General features: G+C 48.4%; 1 protein-coding gene across 2 annotated transcripts; it reads right to left on the bottom strand.

Annotated features, from left to right (window-relative positions):
• Positions 1 to 3,417: 3,417 nt before the first annotated feature.
• Positions 3,418 to 13,522, bottom strand: PRDM14 (PR/SET domain 14). 2 transcript variants are annotated; one of them, XM_038175450.2, is made up of 7 exons: positions 12,910 to 13,522; positions 12,741 to 12,803; positions 12,486 to 12,643; positions 12,092 to 12,362; positions 10,330 to 10,532; positions 8,777 to 8,878; positions 3,418 to 6,197 (listed from the first exon to the last, which is right to left on the bottom strand). In XM_038175450.2, exons 1-7 carry the CDS (start codon positions 13,415 to 13,417, stop codon positions 5,970 to 5,972), a joined length of 1,533 nt encoding a protein of 510 aa, XP_038031378.2. In that variant the 5' UTR covers positions 13,418 to 13,522; the 3' UTR covers positions 3,418 to 5,969. The 2 variants fall into 2 exon arrangements, 1 of the variants encoding a protein (XP_038031378.2); XR_005263780.2 differs by having other exon boundaries at positions 6,162 to 6,197; positions 10,257 to 10,532.
• Between the last annotated feature and the right edge of the window lie 771 nt (positions 13,523 to 14,293).

Raw genomic sequence — 14,293 nt, 5'->3', positions numbered from 1 at the left:
AGTCCAGGCAGCCTTTCCCACACTGACTTAAGCTCAGAGTCTCCTTCCTCAAACCTACAAAATACTTGGCTGACAGCACCCTTGGGTAAGGGTCTGGGGAACAGGGAACTCATATCCCTGGGCAAATAACGTGCTGTCAGCCTGCGTCCTCCCCCCCTCCATCCCCCCACCCCACACTGTTCACTGATGGGTGCCTGAGTGGGAAGCAGCCACACTACAGACTTTGGCGGCTGGGGGGAGGTTTGTGAATTCCCCATCGGTTGTTCCTTGGGGTTTTCATGGCCCTGGAAAAAAAAAATCCACTTTTCATTAAAAGAGTCGTTTGAGGATGTTGTTGAAACTGATACTGCAGAAAGAGATGTTCCTGCGTGCTGCCTTCCTGCACTGTAATGGCTCTTGCATTAGGGACGGGAGGCGGGGGAGCTGCTGTTGTCCATTTACTTTGGTAAAGATTGCTATTGAATGAAACCTTTTTAATGGGGTGCTTATGATCCCACTCCGCTAAGAGCTCAGGGCCTGTGGCAGAGTAGTCTTTCTCTCCACCTTGACAGCTATTAAGGGATCAATACAGGTAATCCCTCAGCTGGTGGTCAGCCCCGGCCAGCTGGGGGGCTGCCCCGGCCACCACGGTGGCCGCTTTGAGAGCCTGCGGGTCACTTGTGGGAAAGTGAAACCTCCCTGGGGAGTGTATGAACCCCAGCAGCCTGCCACCACATCCTCATCCCTACCACCACACCACACCAGTGCTCTCCAAACCACAGCCACTGCTTGCTGCAGCACTGGGCGGGGCTCCAATGACTTCACTCAGACTAAGCCAAAGGATGAGTCTGAAACTTCCTGTCTAGGGAGCAGGGTCTCCACAGCATGATTTCACCTGCTACTTGCAACTGAAATTCTATCAAGGATCAAGGCGTCTCCTACAGGCTCTGCTCAAGTTCCTGAAGCCAAAGGGGGAAAAATTAGATCATCTCACTGCAACTTTATAAGTTACTAGTACCACAGTTGGTATGACCATGTGGTATTTTCATGCTAAGGCACACAGCAGTGATCTTCACCAAATTGCTTGGCTAGCCAGAGGTTAGCCCTATGAACTGAAGCTGGGTTTTGCACTGCTGATATGCAGCCAGGCTGGGCTTCCAGGCAGCCACTACAGCACAAGCTGCCTGGTGCAGTGAGTGGCTGGGACTGAGGCTGTAGGACAGGCAGAAGTGCCCTGGTACTCTCCTACAGTGCTGTCCAGTACTTCTAGGTGCCAACACATTGAATAGATTGGCTTTTCAGAAAAGGCATGAACTTACAGAGGTCTGTCCTTTCTAAAGCTTTAGTCAAACACCCTGAAAACACAGACATAAGTATTTCACATGGGGTTAAAAAAGAAGGAAAGCAGAGAGCAAAGCCTGACACCCTACAGAATGTGCATTTAGAGACACTGTAAAGGGATACGTGTAAGTAGGTATGGGGAGAGAGGAAAAAAAGTGACAGTGATTGTGTCCATAAGTGTAAACCAGATCCCAGCACACCCTGTGGTGGCACATGTGAGGCTGGGGACCCTAGAATCATGGAATGGCTTGGGTTGGAAGGGACCCTAAAGACTACCCAGTTCCAAACCCCTGCCATGGGCAGGGACACCTCCCACCAGACCAGGTTGCCCAAAGCCCCATCCAGCCTGGCCTTGAACACCTCCAGGGATGGGACATCCACAGCTTCTCTGGGCAACCTGTGCCAGTGCCTCACCACCCTCTGAGTGAAGATTTTCTTCCTTATATCTACTCTAAATCTTCCCTCTTTTAGTTTAAAACCATTCCCCCTTGTTCTATCTCCACACCCCGTGACACAGAATCCCCCCACAGCTTTCGTGTAGGCCCCTTTTAGGCACTGTAGACACTTCTTTAGGTACCCCAAGACACCTCTTCCTGGAGGATAGAGCTGCCAGTCAGAGCTTCCCTAGTGAATGATCTCCCTCGTTTAATAGACTAACTGCTATTTGCTTGTGCCATTCTTGTCAATGCACTGAGCTGCTGGCTGCTCCTCACATGCCCTGGGTGGGTAACCACCTCCCTCTTCCCAGCTCCCTTGGAGAGGCAGCAGGAGAGGGGCAGGGGGATGGGGCTGAGGTGTTTGAACACTGGGGAGGTGCTGGGGGCAGCAGATGTCACTGGACAGGCCTTTGTTCCTTTGCACTTGCCAGCCTGAGCTGTGGGACCACCTTTTTGTTTTGGTCCCACCATTGTCATTCACCGGGCAGCTTTTCAGGAGTTATCCTCACACACGCTCATCTCTCTCCCACCAGCCCAACAAAATAGGCGAGATTGCCCTCATCCCCTGGTTTCTATTTAGAACACTTTCTGTTTAACATTTAAAAGACCCCGAAAGTTAATGCAAAGCACTTAGAACCAGCTTGTGTCTGATTCACCCCAATGACTCACTTGCTGCTCCCCTTGGTGAGACCATTTTTAATCATAGCCAAGAGAAAGAGGAGACAGGGTGCAGTATCAGACACAGCTCCTGCTCTCCTTTGCCTTGGCTCAGGGTGTGCTCCCTTCTTCAAACCAACCCTGTGTGCTGCATCCATCCTGGGCAGCTGCCAGGCAAAAAGCACGCTGTGCACAGGCGTACACACATCCCCTCCTTCCTGCCTCCTCTTTCTTGTGCAAGGGTATAAATATCTGAAATCCTGCCTGAGCCAGCCAAGGCTGTTCATTCACCAGGCTGCTGGCAGCGTTACTACCGAAGGTGCAATTAAATGTTTCTATCGCTGAAATCCCTGGGGCGGAAAACACCAGCTCATGGGATGCCAACTGGATGCATGTACAGAGGCATCCCCTAATCTAAATCTGATCTCTTAAACCCTGTCTGGCAAGAACATAAGTGTGTTTGCACTGACAGTCACTGCGTTTTCCTTGCAGAATACACCTTCGATCCCCCTGTTTGATGTTTCCCCACAGGGCTGTGAAGAGTGCTGAACAAGTGCACCCCTGCTATCCCCAGCCCCGTGCCACATGAGGGGAGCAGCAGACACAGCTGGGGCTCTCTATTCAGACCAGGATGATGTGGGGCAGTTAAATGCTTTTTTTTTTTTTTTTTTTTTTTTTGGTGCTCCATCTAGATTCGTCATGTCACTTCCAAGTGGGAGTGAACTCAGTCCAAAAGTGAATGGCCTCAGTGCTTATCAGCTATGAGGGCACTTATGGCCTGATCCATCAAGCCACTGGCTGTGTTTGGCTCCTTAAGCAGTCAGCTGCTACCCAGCAGGGAGGACTGTTAATTCCCAGTGAGAGGCAGTTTGATGCAGTAATGACTTACAAATAACATGGGAAACACCCTTTATCTATTTGTTAGTACCTCAAATATACAACGCTAATGCACTAAGAAGAAAACATTTTGCACCCCATTCATGTACACCATAGCCTCAAATGATTCCATGATTCTGTGAAATAATTTATTTTCATCCTTTCTGTGAATCTCAATGTAATGGCCTCAATAATTAGAATAAAACATTTACACATACAAGTTTAATGTGCAAGACAACCAGTACCTTCAGCCACAAGTACAAGTGAAACCTTTCACATGCTCCTTTACAGACATCTCATAACACAATACTGTAGAAGAGTGCTAATATTTTAGGACGAGATATCTGGGGTTTCTTTATGCAGAAGAAAATGCACACAGCTAAACGCACTACAGAAGATGCACCACTTCAGTAAATAACCCTCATTCACAAGAAACAACAAGATTACCTGTATGTGAAGCTCACTGCATGTCATGGCATTCCTAGTCATAACTTGCCTCATTACAAGCAAGCTGATGATTAAGCAGTCGATGATTTCACCAAATCCAGGATTATTTATGGGTCTGAACCAGCAACGGCTTCACACACAGAATTCACTTTTCTGTTGGCTGGGGTTCTGTATGCATGGGAAAAAACACCTCCTTGTGGGCAGGCAGCTGTAATTAAGATTCAGGTCCCCCAGCTATACTTGCTGCTTATTCATATGTTGCCTAGTGCTGGGTCTTGATATTTCGCTTACAAGTAAGTGGTTCTCTGTATTTTTTTTTTCATATTTACACCATGAAAATAATGAGGACAAAGAAACTTGACAAAAAAAAAACTTTACAATAAACCGTGTAAAAATTAGTGCAAATCAATATATATATATCTATAGATACAGTATCTGCAAGATATAATTAAATGTGCAAGTAACATTTTTCCAGTTCTATACTGTATTTAAGGAGATATTAAAGTAGTTAGGCACAAAATACGTTTTTATCTTCTGTACTTATGCTCCATGGCCTCATTAATCCTAGCTGATTTAGGATATTAAAAGAGAACTTTATCATCCCAATGACATCAAACCATCTGCATTAACGAATCAGCTCCAGCAAGGGCTTCTATTACTCCTCCTGGATGCAACAAAACACTCCCACTCACAAAGGAGCCCCTCACAGATGCAGACCCCTGCCCATCACACTAGTCATGCAGTGACAGACAGAGGCCCCTGCACCAGTCCTGACACTCCCTATGCATGCTGGTCCATCAGCACAGACCTTCATGTAAGCTTTCACGTTGCCATGGAAAGACATGTGGTTAAAGATCCTTAAAGATTAAGGAAGTGTTTCACCAAAATTGGAGTCTAATCACCTAAGATTTTACACTGAAATTATTTCTTTTATCTATTGTAACATGTACCAAGATTGCTTCATCTGGGTCAGTTTGTTGGTATGAAAGGACAGGATGCCTAACTTGGAATAACAATTCCAAGTCTCCAAGTCAGTGTAAAAGAAAACCAGTTTTAGGCTGGTTAAAGGTTCAGGCTAAATATTTATCCATAGCTAAATGAGTAGTTTTTAAATAGAAAGCAAATGCCATTTTCATAAGCAAAGACTTCCCTTTTATGAAAAAGAAATCAATAGAAAGCCCACACAAATCACTTCTAACCTGCTTGCATATTGCCTTGTCAGAGAGAAAAAGGAGGGTGAAGCCTTTCAGCCTTCTCACAAAGGAGAAGACAATCCCACGGTCTGGAGAAGGTATTTCACATGCAGAGAGCTTTTGGAGTTTAGAAGTCCTGGGACTGTCCATCAGACATATTGTGCCTTAAATTTAAGATGAGGGGAAAGTTTTCCTAGTTCCCAAGTGGAGGTACCACAGAGTTGGTTTAAAAACCTTTGTGCCTTGAGACTTGGACAGAAGAGCCCATGGATGGGATCATGTTTACACCTGGCCTGTGCTGAACCCAGCACAAAGTCTCTCTGAGACTGCTGGAATGCTACTGACCCACTTAGGAGCTCACTGGTGCTTGGGAAAGCTTCAGGTTTGGTCTTCCCCATATTGCTGCTGCAGTCAGGACAGGCTGAGGAAGAGTTGGTGTTACTGTCCTGGAGTGGTATCACTACCCCCAGAGCAATGTCACTGTCCTAGAGTTCCCTGTCGTCAGCTCACCTGGCCCTGTGGCCAAACAGATCTAAATATCCCTGCGCTGCTCCCACCACATTTGCATTTAATTAGGGAGTCATTAAGGACCTTCTACAATATGGGGAAATAGGCCCTACACCTGTTTATGTGCTGAAACAAAACAAATTGGCTAAATTGGCTTTGGTAAACACGCTTGCTAAAAAAATCCCCTAAACAAGCTTTGGCATGGACAGCAGCAGGCAGTCCATAGATTGGTGCTTTTGAGGTATGGTAACATCCATCACAGTGATATTCACACACGAAAGGCTTGTGGGGGGTGACATTCACTCCTGGCTGTGAAAATGAGAGCGCAGGAAGAGAGGAAGGGGAGAAAGGGTTAGTGCATGTCGGAGTTCACCCCGGCTGAAATAAGCCAGTGCCCTGTGTTTAGAAAGGAGCTTGGGACCCACACAGCGAGGATAAATGTCAGTCACCTCCTGCGGTGTGCACACACCCAACACACATGCACATACACAAATACACACACGAAGCTGGTCCAGGACCCGTCCACCTTTGACTAATGAGCAGCATGACTCTTCATGTGGAAGTGGTAATCCTCCTGCTCGGGGAAGTGCTGGCCGCACAGCGAGCAAGTACAGCCCTTGTCCCTGCTGTGCGTGCGCCGCATGTGGCTGTCGTGGGCAGCGTGTGAGGCGAAGGCTTTGCCGCAGTGCTTGCACTTGAAGGGCTTCTCTCCAGAGTGCTGGCGGATGTGCGTGCGCAGGATGCTGGAGGCTGTGAATGCCTGAAACACAGTAGGGTGGGGTAGGAAAGCAGGAGAAGTTTAGAGGGCTCTATTTTCTCATACCTGCTTCACATTTTCAGGTAACCCAGAGCCTGTCAGAAGCACTGCAAAGCCTGAAAAGAAGTCCTCAGATAGCTGACATCATAAGAAAAAGAAAAGGAGAAAAAGAAAAGGAGAAAAAGAAAAAGAAACAGAAAAAGAAACAGAAAAAGAAAAAGAAACAGAAAAAGAAACAGAAAAAGAAAAAGAAAAAGAAACAGAAAAAGAAAGAAAAAGAAAAAGAAGAAGAAGAAGAAGAAAAAGAAGAAGAAGAAGAAAAAGAAGAAGAAAAAGAAAAAGAAAAAGAAAAAGAAGAAGAAGAAGAAAAAGAAGAAGAAAAAGAAAAAGAAAAAGAAAAAGAAAAAGAAAAAGAAAAAGAAAAAGAAAAAGAAAAAGAAAAAGAAAAAGAAAAAGAAAAAGAAAAAGAAAAAGAAAAAGAAAAAGAAAAAGAAAAAGAAAAAGAAAAAGAAAAAGAAACTCTCAGCAGCAAGGAACAAGTAACAGCTATCACATCCAGCTATACAGATATGGTTGAGTCCATGGAGTTAGATGAAGTTCAGAGAAAGATTTCTCACCACAGACACCAGTAAATATCTTCTACGTGTTGAAGGATGAGAAGTCAAGTCAATACTGTCCTAATTAGCTTTGCAGTTCCTTTGTGCAGGGAAAAGATAATGCATTTTTCCCTTTAGTGTTTATTTTCAAAGTTGAACTCTTTCATGTTCATATATACTGACTTAGAATTCAGCTGCCAGAATTCACATGTGATCCAGGATCCATTTTCTTGTGATTTCATCTCCAGCCTCTCATCTCATTTGACTTTATCCCCCTCAAAAATTTCTGCATTTGGGGAGAAAATCCAATCCCTAAGACCCTAAGACTTTAGCCAATATATGTTGCAAAATAATCAAAATAATCCTTTTTTTTTTTTTTTTCCCCCAATAGAGGCATTTTCAAGCCCTTTACTCTTTGCAGACCACACAAAATCACTGGCTGTTACTCCTGCTACTACCATCAACATGAGAAAAAAATGCTACGCTGTAAGCTGAAATTCTGTGCACTGGTGTTGTAGGCAGGTAGGTAAAGCTGTCACCCACAGAGCCTCTTTAGTAGTGCCATTATGTGGTTGAATCATCACAAAGTTTCACAATAAAGAGCAACACGTCTCAGGTACCACATGTTCCAGAGGGATCTGGTCACACAGCGACCTGTAAAACTCTCCCATTTGTTCCTGTGATCAGATCATTAAAGGATGAAACTTCATCCTAAACTTTGCCTAGGACAGTTCAGGATGTCTAGGATTTTTTTTTTTAATCAATTAAAAAAAAAAAAAAAAAGAAAAGAAAGAAAAGAAAGAAAAGAAACTTCTAAGGCTCCTTACTATAAGACACTTCAGCTATGTGTTAGTGTTGCCATAAACAAGCCATTTCTCTCTACAAAATCAGTAGCACCTTGCTACACACTTAGAGTGCTTCTGCATAGCATCAACACCAGGGCAGCACATAGCACCCAGAGCCATCCCATCAACCATCCAAAATCAGTATGCATGTCTACTGTCTGCTCAGGAATGTCTACTGTCTGCTCAGGATCACCTGAATCATCCCTGGTGTGAGCAGAAGCAGCTCAGCAAATTTTTAATCAAACCCATATGGCTTTGCTCACTTTCTTTTTGAAATGAAGCCTCTGTACCCTGCTGCAGTACTGTTTCCATAAATTGCCCTGTTACTTCAAGGTAAGCATGCACAAAGTCATATTGTGAAGACCCAGCTCTTGAGCCAAACCTGCCATCCACACTGCAGAAGCAATGCCAGTAAGATCAAAAACTAACTGGTGAAAAAGGGTAACAGTTTACCAGCTGAGTGCCTAGGATGGAAACTGAAATTCTCTTAAGCATTCCTAGACTTTAACCTTGCAGCAGCTCTCCAAGCTGGGAATTAACAAATTCTGCATCAGATGGAAAAGCAGAAGCACAGAGACCTGATCCTGTTTCTTCAGTCCCAGCCATTTGCATGAATTAAAAACATTTTTATATAAAGAACATGATTCCAGAATTGGGACTTTCATAGAATCATTTTAGTTGGAAAAGACCTGTAAGAGGATCAAGTCCATCCATCAATCTAGCACTACCAAGTCCACTGCTAAATCATGTCCCGTAGTGCCATGCCTGCAAGCCTCTTAAAATACCTCCAGGAGTGGTGACCACCAGTTCCCTGGGCAGCCTGTCCCAATGCCTAACCACTCATTCCATTAAGAAATTCTTCCTGATGTCCAATCAAGCCTCCCGTGGTGCACCTGGAGACCATTTCCATCTGACACAACCCTCTCACTTCATCCCTTCCTCTCACCACAACTCACAACTGCGCCTAAATATGCACCCCCTCATGTGAATATCAACCGAAAGAGAAGGCATTTCCTGACTTCTTAGATAGAAAAAGATGATGAAGCATGACGAGAGACACCACCCGGTGTGCTGCTGGGTGCAGCAGAGGACAGGCAGAGGGACAGGATGGGACCCAGGGTGAACTGGGGAGTTGCCTGACCTTGTTGCAGTAGACGCATTTGTAGGGGCGCTCCCCGGAGTGAACCCTCATGTGCTTGTTCAGGCTGGAGGACTGAGAGAAGCTCTTCCCGCACACTGAGCACTGAAAAAGAAATGAGAAAATTAAAAGGAAGCACACAACAGCACAGCTGTAAGGAACTGTTAGCTATGGGGGATATGTCTGTATATTTTGCTATGTATATTTACATACAAGCTTATCAGTAATTTAAGGAACAAATCTGAAATGTAGTCAGAATTAACGTATTTTTAAGAAGGATTCTTTTAAAGAGGGGAAATCATGCAAAATTTCAAAGATTTTCTTCTGTATGTCATTAAAAGTGCTCCATCAAAAATCATCTTACTTCAGAACATTAACATACTACACATCAGTAATTAAAACCCCAAAATGTCTGTAATGTTCCCATTTATCTTAAAAATGTAATTAAATCTTCAGTTGTGCTTTTTTTTTTTTTTTAACTCAACAAATAAGATAGACAAACTACTTCCCAGCAGATGCTTTAAGGGGGCTCCTTAGAATAATTGTTGAGGAATGGCAGGTCAGTGGCAGCACTTAGCCTCCAGCCTGATCTTTCAGAAGTGCCTCTCCTTAGAGCAGTAAAACAAACAGCACTTCTGATGGGACGAGCTGCTGCTGCCTCTGTCGGGTACTTCCAGGAGCAGAATAAAGCCCAATTCTGAGGACGCTGAAGCCAACTGAGAAACTTACATGGACTCTTGAATTTGAATGAAACCATTGAAAGCAGCTGAATTTGTATGAAACCATAAATAGTTTCCTCTTAAAATTGTTTTGAAAGACATAATCATTCTTAAGGTGAAAACAAACTATGATGGCCAGTCTTAAAGGAATTTTTTAACTGACAGTTTCAATCCATGCTTTTTAAGTTGCTCTGTTCCCATTTAAATGCAACATCTATTCAGAACAAGTTTATCTTCCTGCTGTTCTAAAATAGTTCTTTCCTGTGGGAAGGGAAAGGAAAAAATATATGGTATTTCAAATATCACATTTTTTATAATCATTATACCTAAAATTAAATAGAAACATATTTTAAACCTGCTACTAAATCAATACCATATTCTGACATTGCTAGTTTATTATTTAATATTGCTAGTTTAATTGTAAAAACTTTTCCTGAAAAATCCACTTTATTCCAAGATGTTCTATAAAATAGGTATTTGGAAGATTTTCAAGACTAATTTAACTGTGTCATTTCAAGCACTGTGACTTGCCCTTCCCAAGCCTCTAGGAAAGCCTAGTTTTCCCTTCCCAGTGCTCCTGGAGGAAACCAGTGCTACAGAGAGTTGTATGGAGGGGCTGAGTCAAGTATCTCAGTATGGACTTGCTTCTGTCAATTGAAAATCTGTTCCATGGTGAGCGCGAAACTTTTAACTCCTGCTGTGTCCAACAGCCTCTGTCCTTCATAGGAAGAACTGCCAAGAGTGGGGGAAAAGCAGCATCTTACCTCGGCCAAAAAAGCTCCTTAATTATTCACCCCAGCAGAGCTGGGAGCTGCAGACAGCCGGGAGCAGGCTCACCTTGTGAGGTCTGTGCTTCTCGTGAACGTGGAGAATATGGATCCTCAGCCTGTCCCTTTTTTCAAAGGATCGGCTACAAAGGTGGCAAGGAAATTTCCTGTCCCCCTGGTCCACACAGCGGGTGTACTTGAGGTGCTTGTCCCGGTAGTACTTGTAGGCGAAGACCTTCCCGCACCGCTCGCACTTGAAGCTCTCCCCGGCGTCTGAAGGGAGAGTGCCAGCGCCTCGTTACACCGCAGCAAAGGGGATGAATTTCTAATCTGCTGCCTTTTCAGAGCTGGTGCCCGACTGACAACTGAAAGCGCCCAGAAGGGTAATACTGCCAGAACGCTTTTAACATTATAATTAACAAAATGCAAGTTGCATCTCAAGCAAACTCAACGCTACCCTTGCCCATCTATTTCCTTTCTAACGGAAGGGAGCAAACAAGAGCCCCGAGCCCTGTGAAATGATTTTGTTTACCTACTGACTTCAGCAAAGACACGACTTCATCTTTGTTTCCCTAAGCAGAAAGAAGATTATACGGAAAAGCAATGCAGATTCCTGCACGTAAACAGCTGCCTCCGCGGGGAAACATTGCCAGGTGCTTAGCGATACTGTCCACTGTCCCATTGCGCTTCCCATCCCCAAAAGAATAATAAATCTGCCCACCTCCTCTGTCGGTTTCAAAATGCTATCAAACAGAACCGTGTTTATTTGGTTTTCTTTTGTATTTTGAATTGTTCTTAATCGCTGAATTTAGAAACAATGCAGGAAAAATTTCAATCGTTTAACGCATCATTTTCTGCTTTTAATTAAAGGTAGCAAAGTAACTTAAACCTTAAAAAAAGCAAACAAAAACAAACCAAAAAACAGGGATCTACCAGCTATCAGGACCAGGAACCTTTAGAAAACAGCTATAGAAATGTCCATGCCCTTTTCCATGCCAATGTGCCAAATGTCTCTCCCTTTCTCTGCTGCGCCCACCATCCTCCCACCCGCTCCAGCTTTGCTGTATTTGCACAAATCTTTTTTCAAACCCAAATTTTGCTTAGAAGAGCGTCACACTTTCTGCACATTGCAAGGACATTTCTCCCCGAGTAAGTACATTTGGTATTTCTTTTACAAGCAATAGCAGCATTATCGGATCGGAACGACTTCACCCCACCATTTACCAGGAGTGTTAATCGCGTGGAAATGTCATCAAGTTAAGAGTGCACAATCGTAGGATTAAAACAGGACCCAAACAGGAGTAGTCGAAAGACACCCTGTCCTCCAAAAATACTGTCCCCCTCAAAAGCAGGGCTGCTGGGGCACCAAGGGAAGCTCAGCCCCTTGCTCTTTGCCGCTCCCCAAAAAGCACCAGATGTTTTACAATCGCCACATACACACTTTTTGATCCCAGGGGAAACAAACCGTGAGCAAGCTGCCAGGGCAGAAAGGGATGCCTGCCTGCCTTTTGCTCCGAGCGGGCAGAAGCAGTGGGTGTAAAGCCCCAGGCTCGCTGGTGCTGGGGAAGCTGCTGTTTTGGGATGCTGGAGGCTGCGAGGGACCAGCACTGCTGCCCCACAGCATCCCCGGGTCGGGGGCTTGCCCCACCAGCACGGTGTTCAGAGCAAGAGGCAGGTGAAAAACAAAACAAAACAAAACAAAACAAAAACAACAACAACAACAAAGGAGATGTCAGAGGTCCTTTACCTCCCCTAACAGGGGTCCGATGGTGGCCAGACACGGTTCATCGGAATAAAGGGCTGTGCCCCTTGAGGGGCTGCTCCCGGCTCACCTTCGGGGTGCGGCGGGGGTCTCATCCCCTCCGGCATGCCCTTCAGGCTGATGGGGATGCCCAGGAACTGCACGTAGCAGTCTCCGTACCACACCAGGAGCTCCTCCTTGGGAGAGATTTCCTTGCAGCTCTCGTAGAAGATCTGCCCCTGGCACTGGATCGCCGTCAAGTTCTGCTCCTCGGGGAACCTGGCGCAGTTCACCAGGGACATCCAGTTGCCAGAGGCGCCCTTGCCGTCTATGAAGTGGCTCAGCTGCCCGTACTCGAAGATCTGCAGGGCAGAGCAGAAGCGGATCAGCTGCCAAGGGGCGTCCCGCTTGCTCCGACCCCAGAACCCAGCCAGGGCCGAGGCTCTGGGTGGAGGGGGAGCCCCCCCAACCCTCCCCGGCTCTACCTCCCACATCAGCGAGTTGTCGTCGTAGGTCTTGATCTCGGTGGTGTTGACCACTTTGCCTTGGAAAGGGCCGAAGCGAACTCCTTTGGGGATGGGGTCCGTGCAGAAGACTCCGAGGTGGGCGAGGTCCCCGTAGGCCACCCTCAGCACCGCCAACCCTGCGGGGGGGGGACGGGACGGGACAGGCCGGGGCTGAGAGGGGCTGAGCCGCGGCTCAGCGAGGGGCTCGGGGGGGGGGGGGGGGGCTTCCCCTACCTTCGGGCAGCTGCAGCGAGTCCCTGTCGGGCGGCGGCGGGGCCGACGAGGAGTGGGCAGCACCTGCGGAGAGCAGAGGGACCCCTTCTTCAGCGGCTGCCCCCCGACCCCCGTCCCTTCCCCACCGAGGGGACGGGCGGTCCCCGCCGCCCAGGGGGGCCACCCTTACCCGGGCTGCCGGGGGGCACCCTGAGCCCCGAGATGGCGTGCAGGCTGCCGGCCAGCTGGCTGCTGCGGAGCGCCCCGTACAGCACGGCGTTCAGCTCCTCCTCGGTGAAGCAGTAGCTGCGGCTCTGCCCCGCCGCCTCGCCGCCCCCCGGCGGCCGGGCTGCCCGCCGAGGGGTGCCCGGCCCCGAGGGGGACCCCTCCGAAGGGACCGAGGGGACAGAAGGGGGCGGAGGTTTGGCGTAGGGGGGTAGGGAAAGGCCGGGGATGGGCTCGCAGGGCACCGCGGCCGGCTGGCTGAGGAAAGCGGGGATGCTGAAGGGGGGTAAGGGCGGCGAGGAGGGGAGCAGCCTGCCCAGCGGCTTGAGGGGCTCCAAAAAGTCGGGGGTGGCCTCGAAGTACTGCGCGGGGGGCAGAAAAGGCGGGTAGTAGGTGGCCAGCCCGGCGGGGCTCATCCCCAGCGGGTCTCCGGCCGTCGTGGGGCCAGGCTCGCCGGCCAGGGACAGCGCCATGCCGGAGGGGCTGCGGCTGCCGGGGTGGGGTGGGTTCAGGGGGAGCCCCCTGGGTGCTGCGGGGCAGGGCCGGGAGCTGGATGGAGGCGAGGGAGCCGCCGCCCGGCGCCGTCGGGGCGAGGGGGCTGGCGGCCGCCGGCCCCCCGCGGCTATATGGGCCCGGGCAGGGGAGGGAGGGCGGGTGGGTGGGGGGCGGCCCGCCCCGGGGGTCGCGGAGCCCCGGGGGTGGGCGGGGGAGGCTGCCCCGACGGGCGCCCCCAACCCGGGGAGGAGCCGCCGCTGCTACGGGCGGGGGCGCAAGGGGCGGAGGGGGGGACCCCCGGGCTGCCAGGCCCTCCTCTGCCCTCAGCCCCCCCGAGCTAGAGCCGTCGGACACGGTGGGGACGATGCTGACCTTGGTGCAGCCCAAAAAAGCCCCCTCGGTCCACTCCCTGCCCTGCAACCCCAGCGGCGTGGAGGAGTGGGGTTTGGTATGGGAGGTCAGGAAACACCTCCGAAAACGGGTCCCCTCCCTCCCCGGGAAGGTCCTCACCACGTCCAGCCTGGGGGATGCTGCGTGGGCAGGCGTGGGGTGTGCTGCAGAACCCGGGGGGGGGCTTGCAGCCACAGGTCTGGCTCAGAGCAAAGCAGCACGTTTAAATGCCGTTTGAGTGGTTACAGTGTGCAAAAATAAATAAATAAATAAATTAATTAATAAAAACACCCCATAACTATGCATTCCCGTGTAAAACACTGCCTTCATCCCAAAGAAGGGGTAGATCAGGAATCACCTGAAGCAGCCACTGACACAGAGACCGTGGCAGTCACTGACTGTGCTAGCAGAAGGTGAAGCCATCCTCTAATTCCTAATTTCTTGTCTGGGTGAAATGTTCTGAA

Source organism: Anas platyrhynchos, chromosome 2, assembly GCF_047663525.1.
Source record: "Anas platyrhynchos isolate ZD024472 breed Pekin duck chromosome 2, IASCAAS_PekinDuck_T2T, whole genome shotgun sequence".
Lineage (NCBI taxonomy): Eukaryota > Metazoa > Chordata > Aves > Anseriformes > Anatidae > Anas > Anas platyrhynchos.
This window is presented reverse-complemented; position numbering and strand designations above follow the sequence as displayed.

Excerpts from the sequence above, each read along its gene's own strand:
- PRDM14 (XM_038175450.2), bottom strand. The coding sequence starts at position 13,417 with ATGGCGCTGTCCCTGGCCGGCGAGCCTGGCCCCACGACGGCCGGAGAC. Across the intron at positions 10,533-12,091 it reads ACCCCCGCCGCACCCCGAAG|ACGCCGGGGAGAGCTTCAAG; the intron begins GTGAGCCGGGAG and ends CTCTCCCTTCAG. Across the intron at positions 8,879-10,329 it reads AGAAGCACAGACCTCACAAG|TGCTCAGTGTGCGGGAAGAG; the intron begins GTGAGCCTGCTC and ends TTTCTTTTTCAG.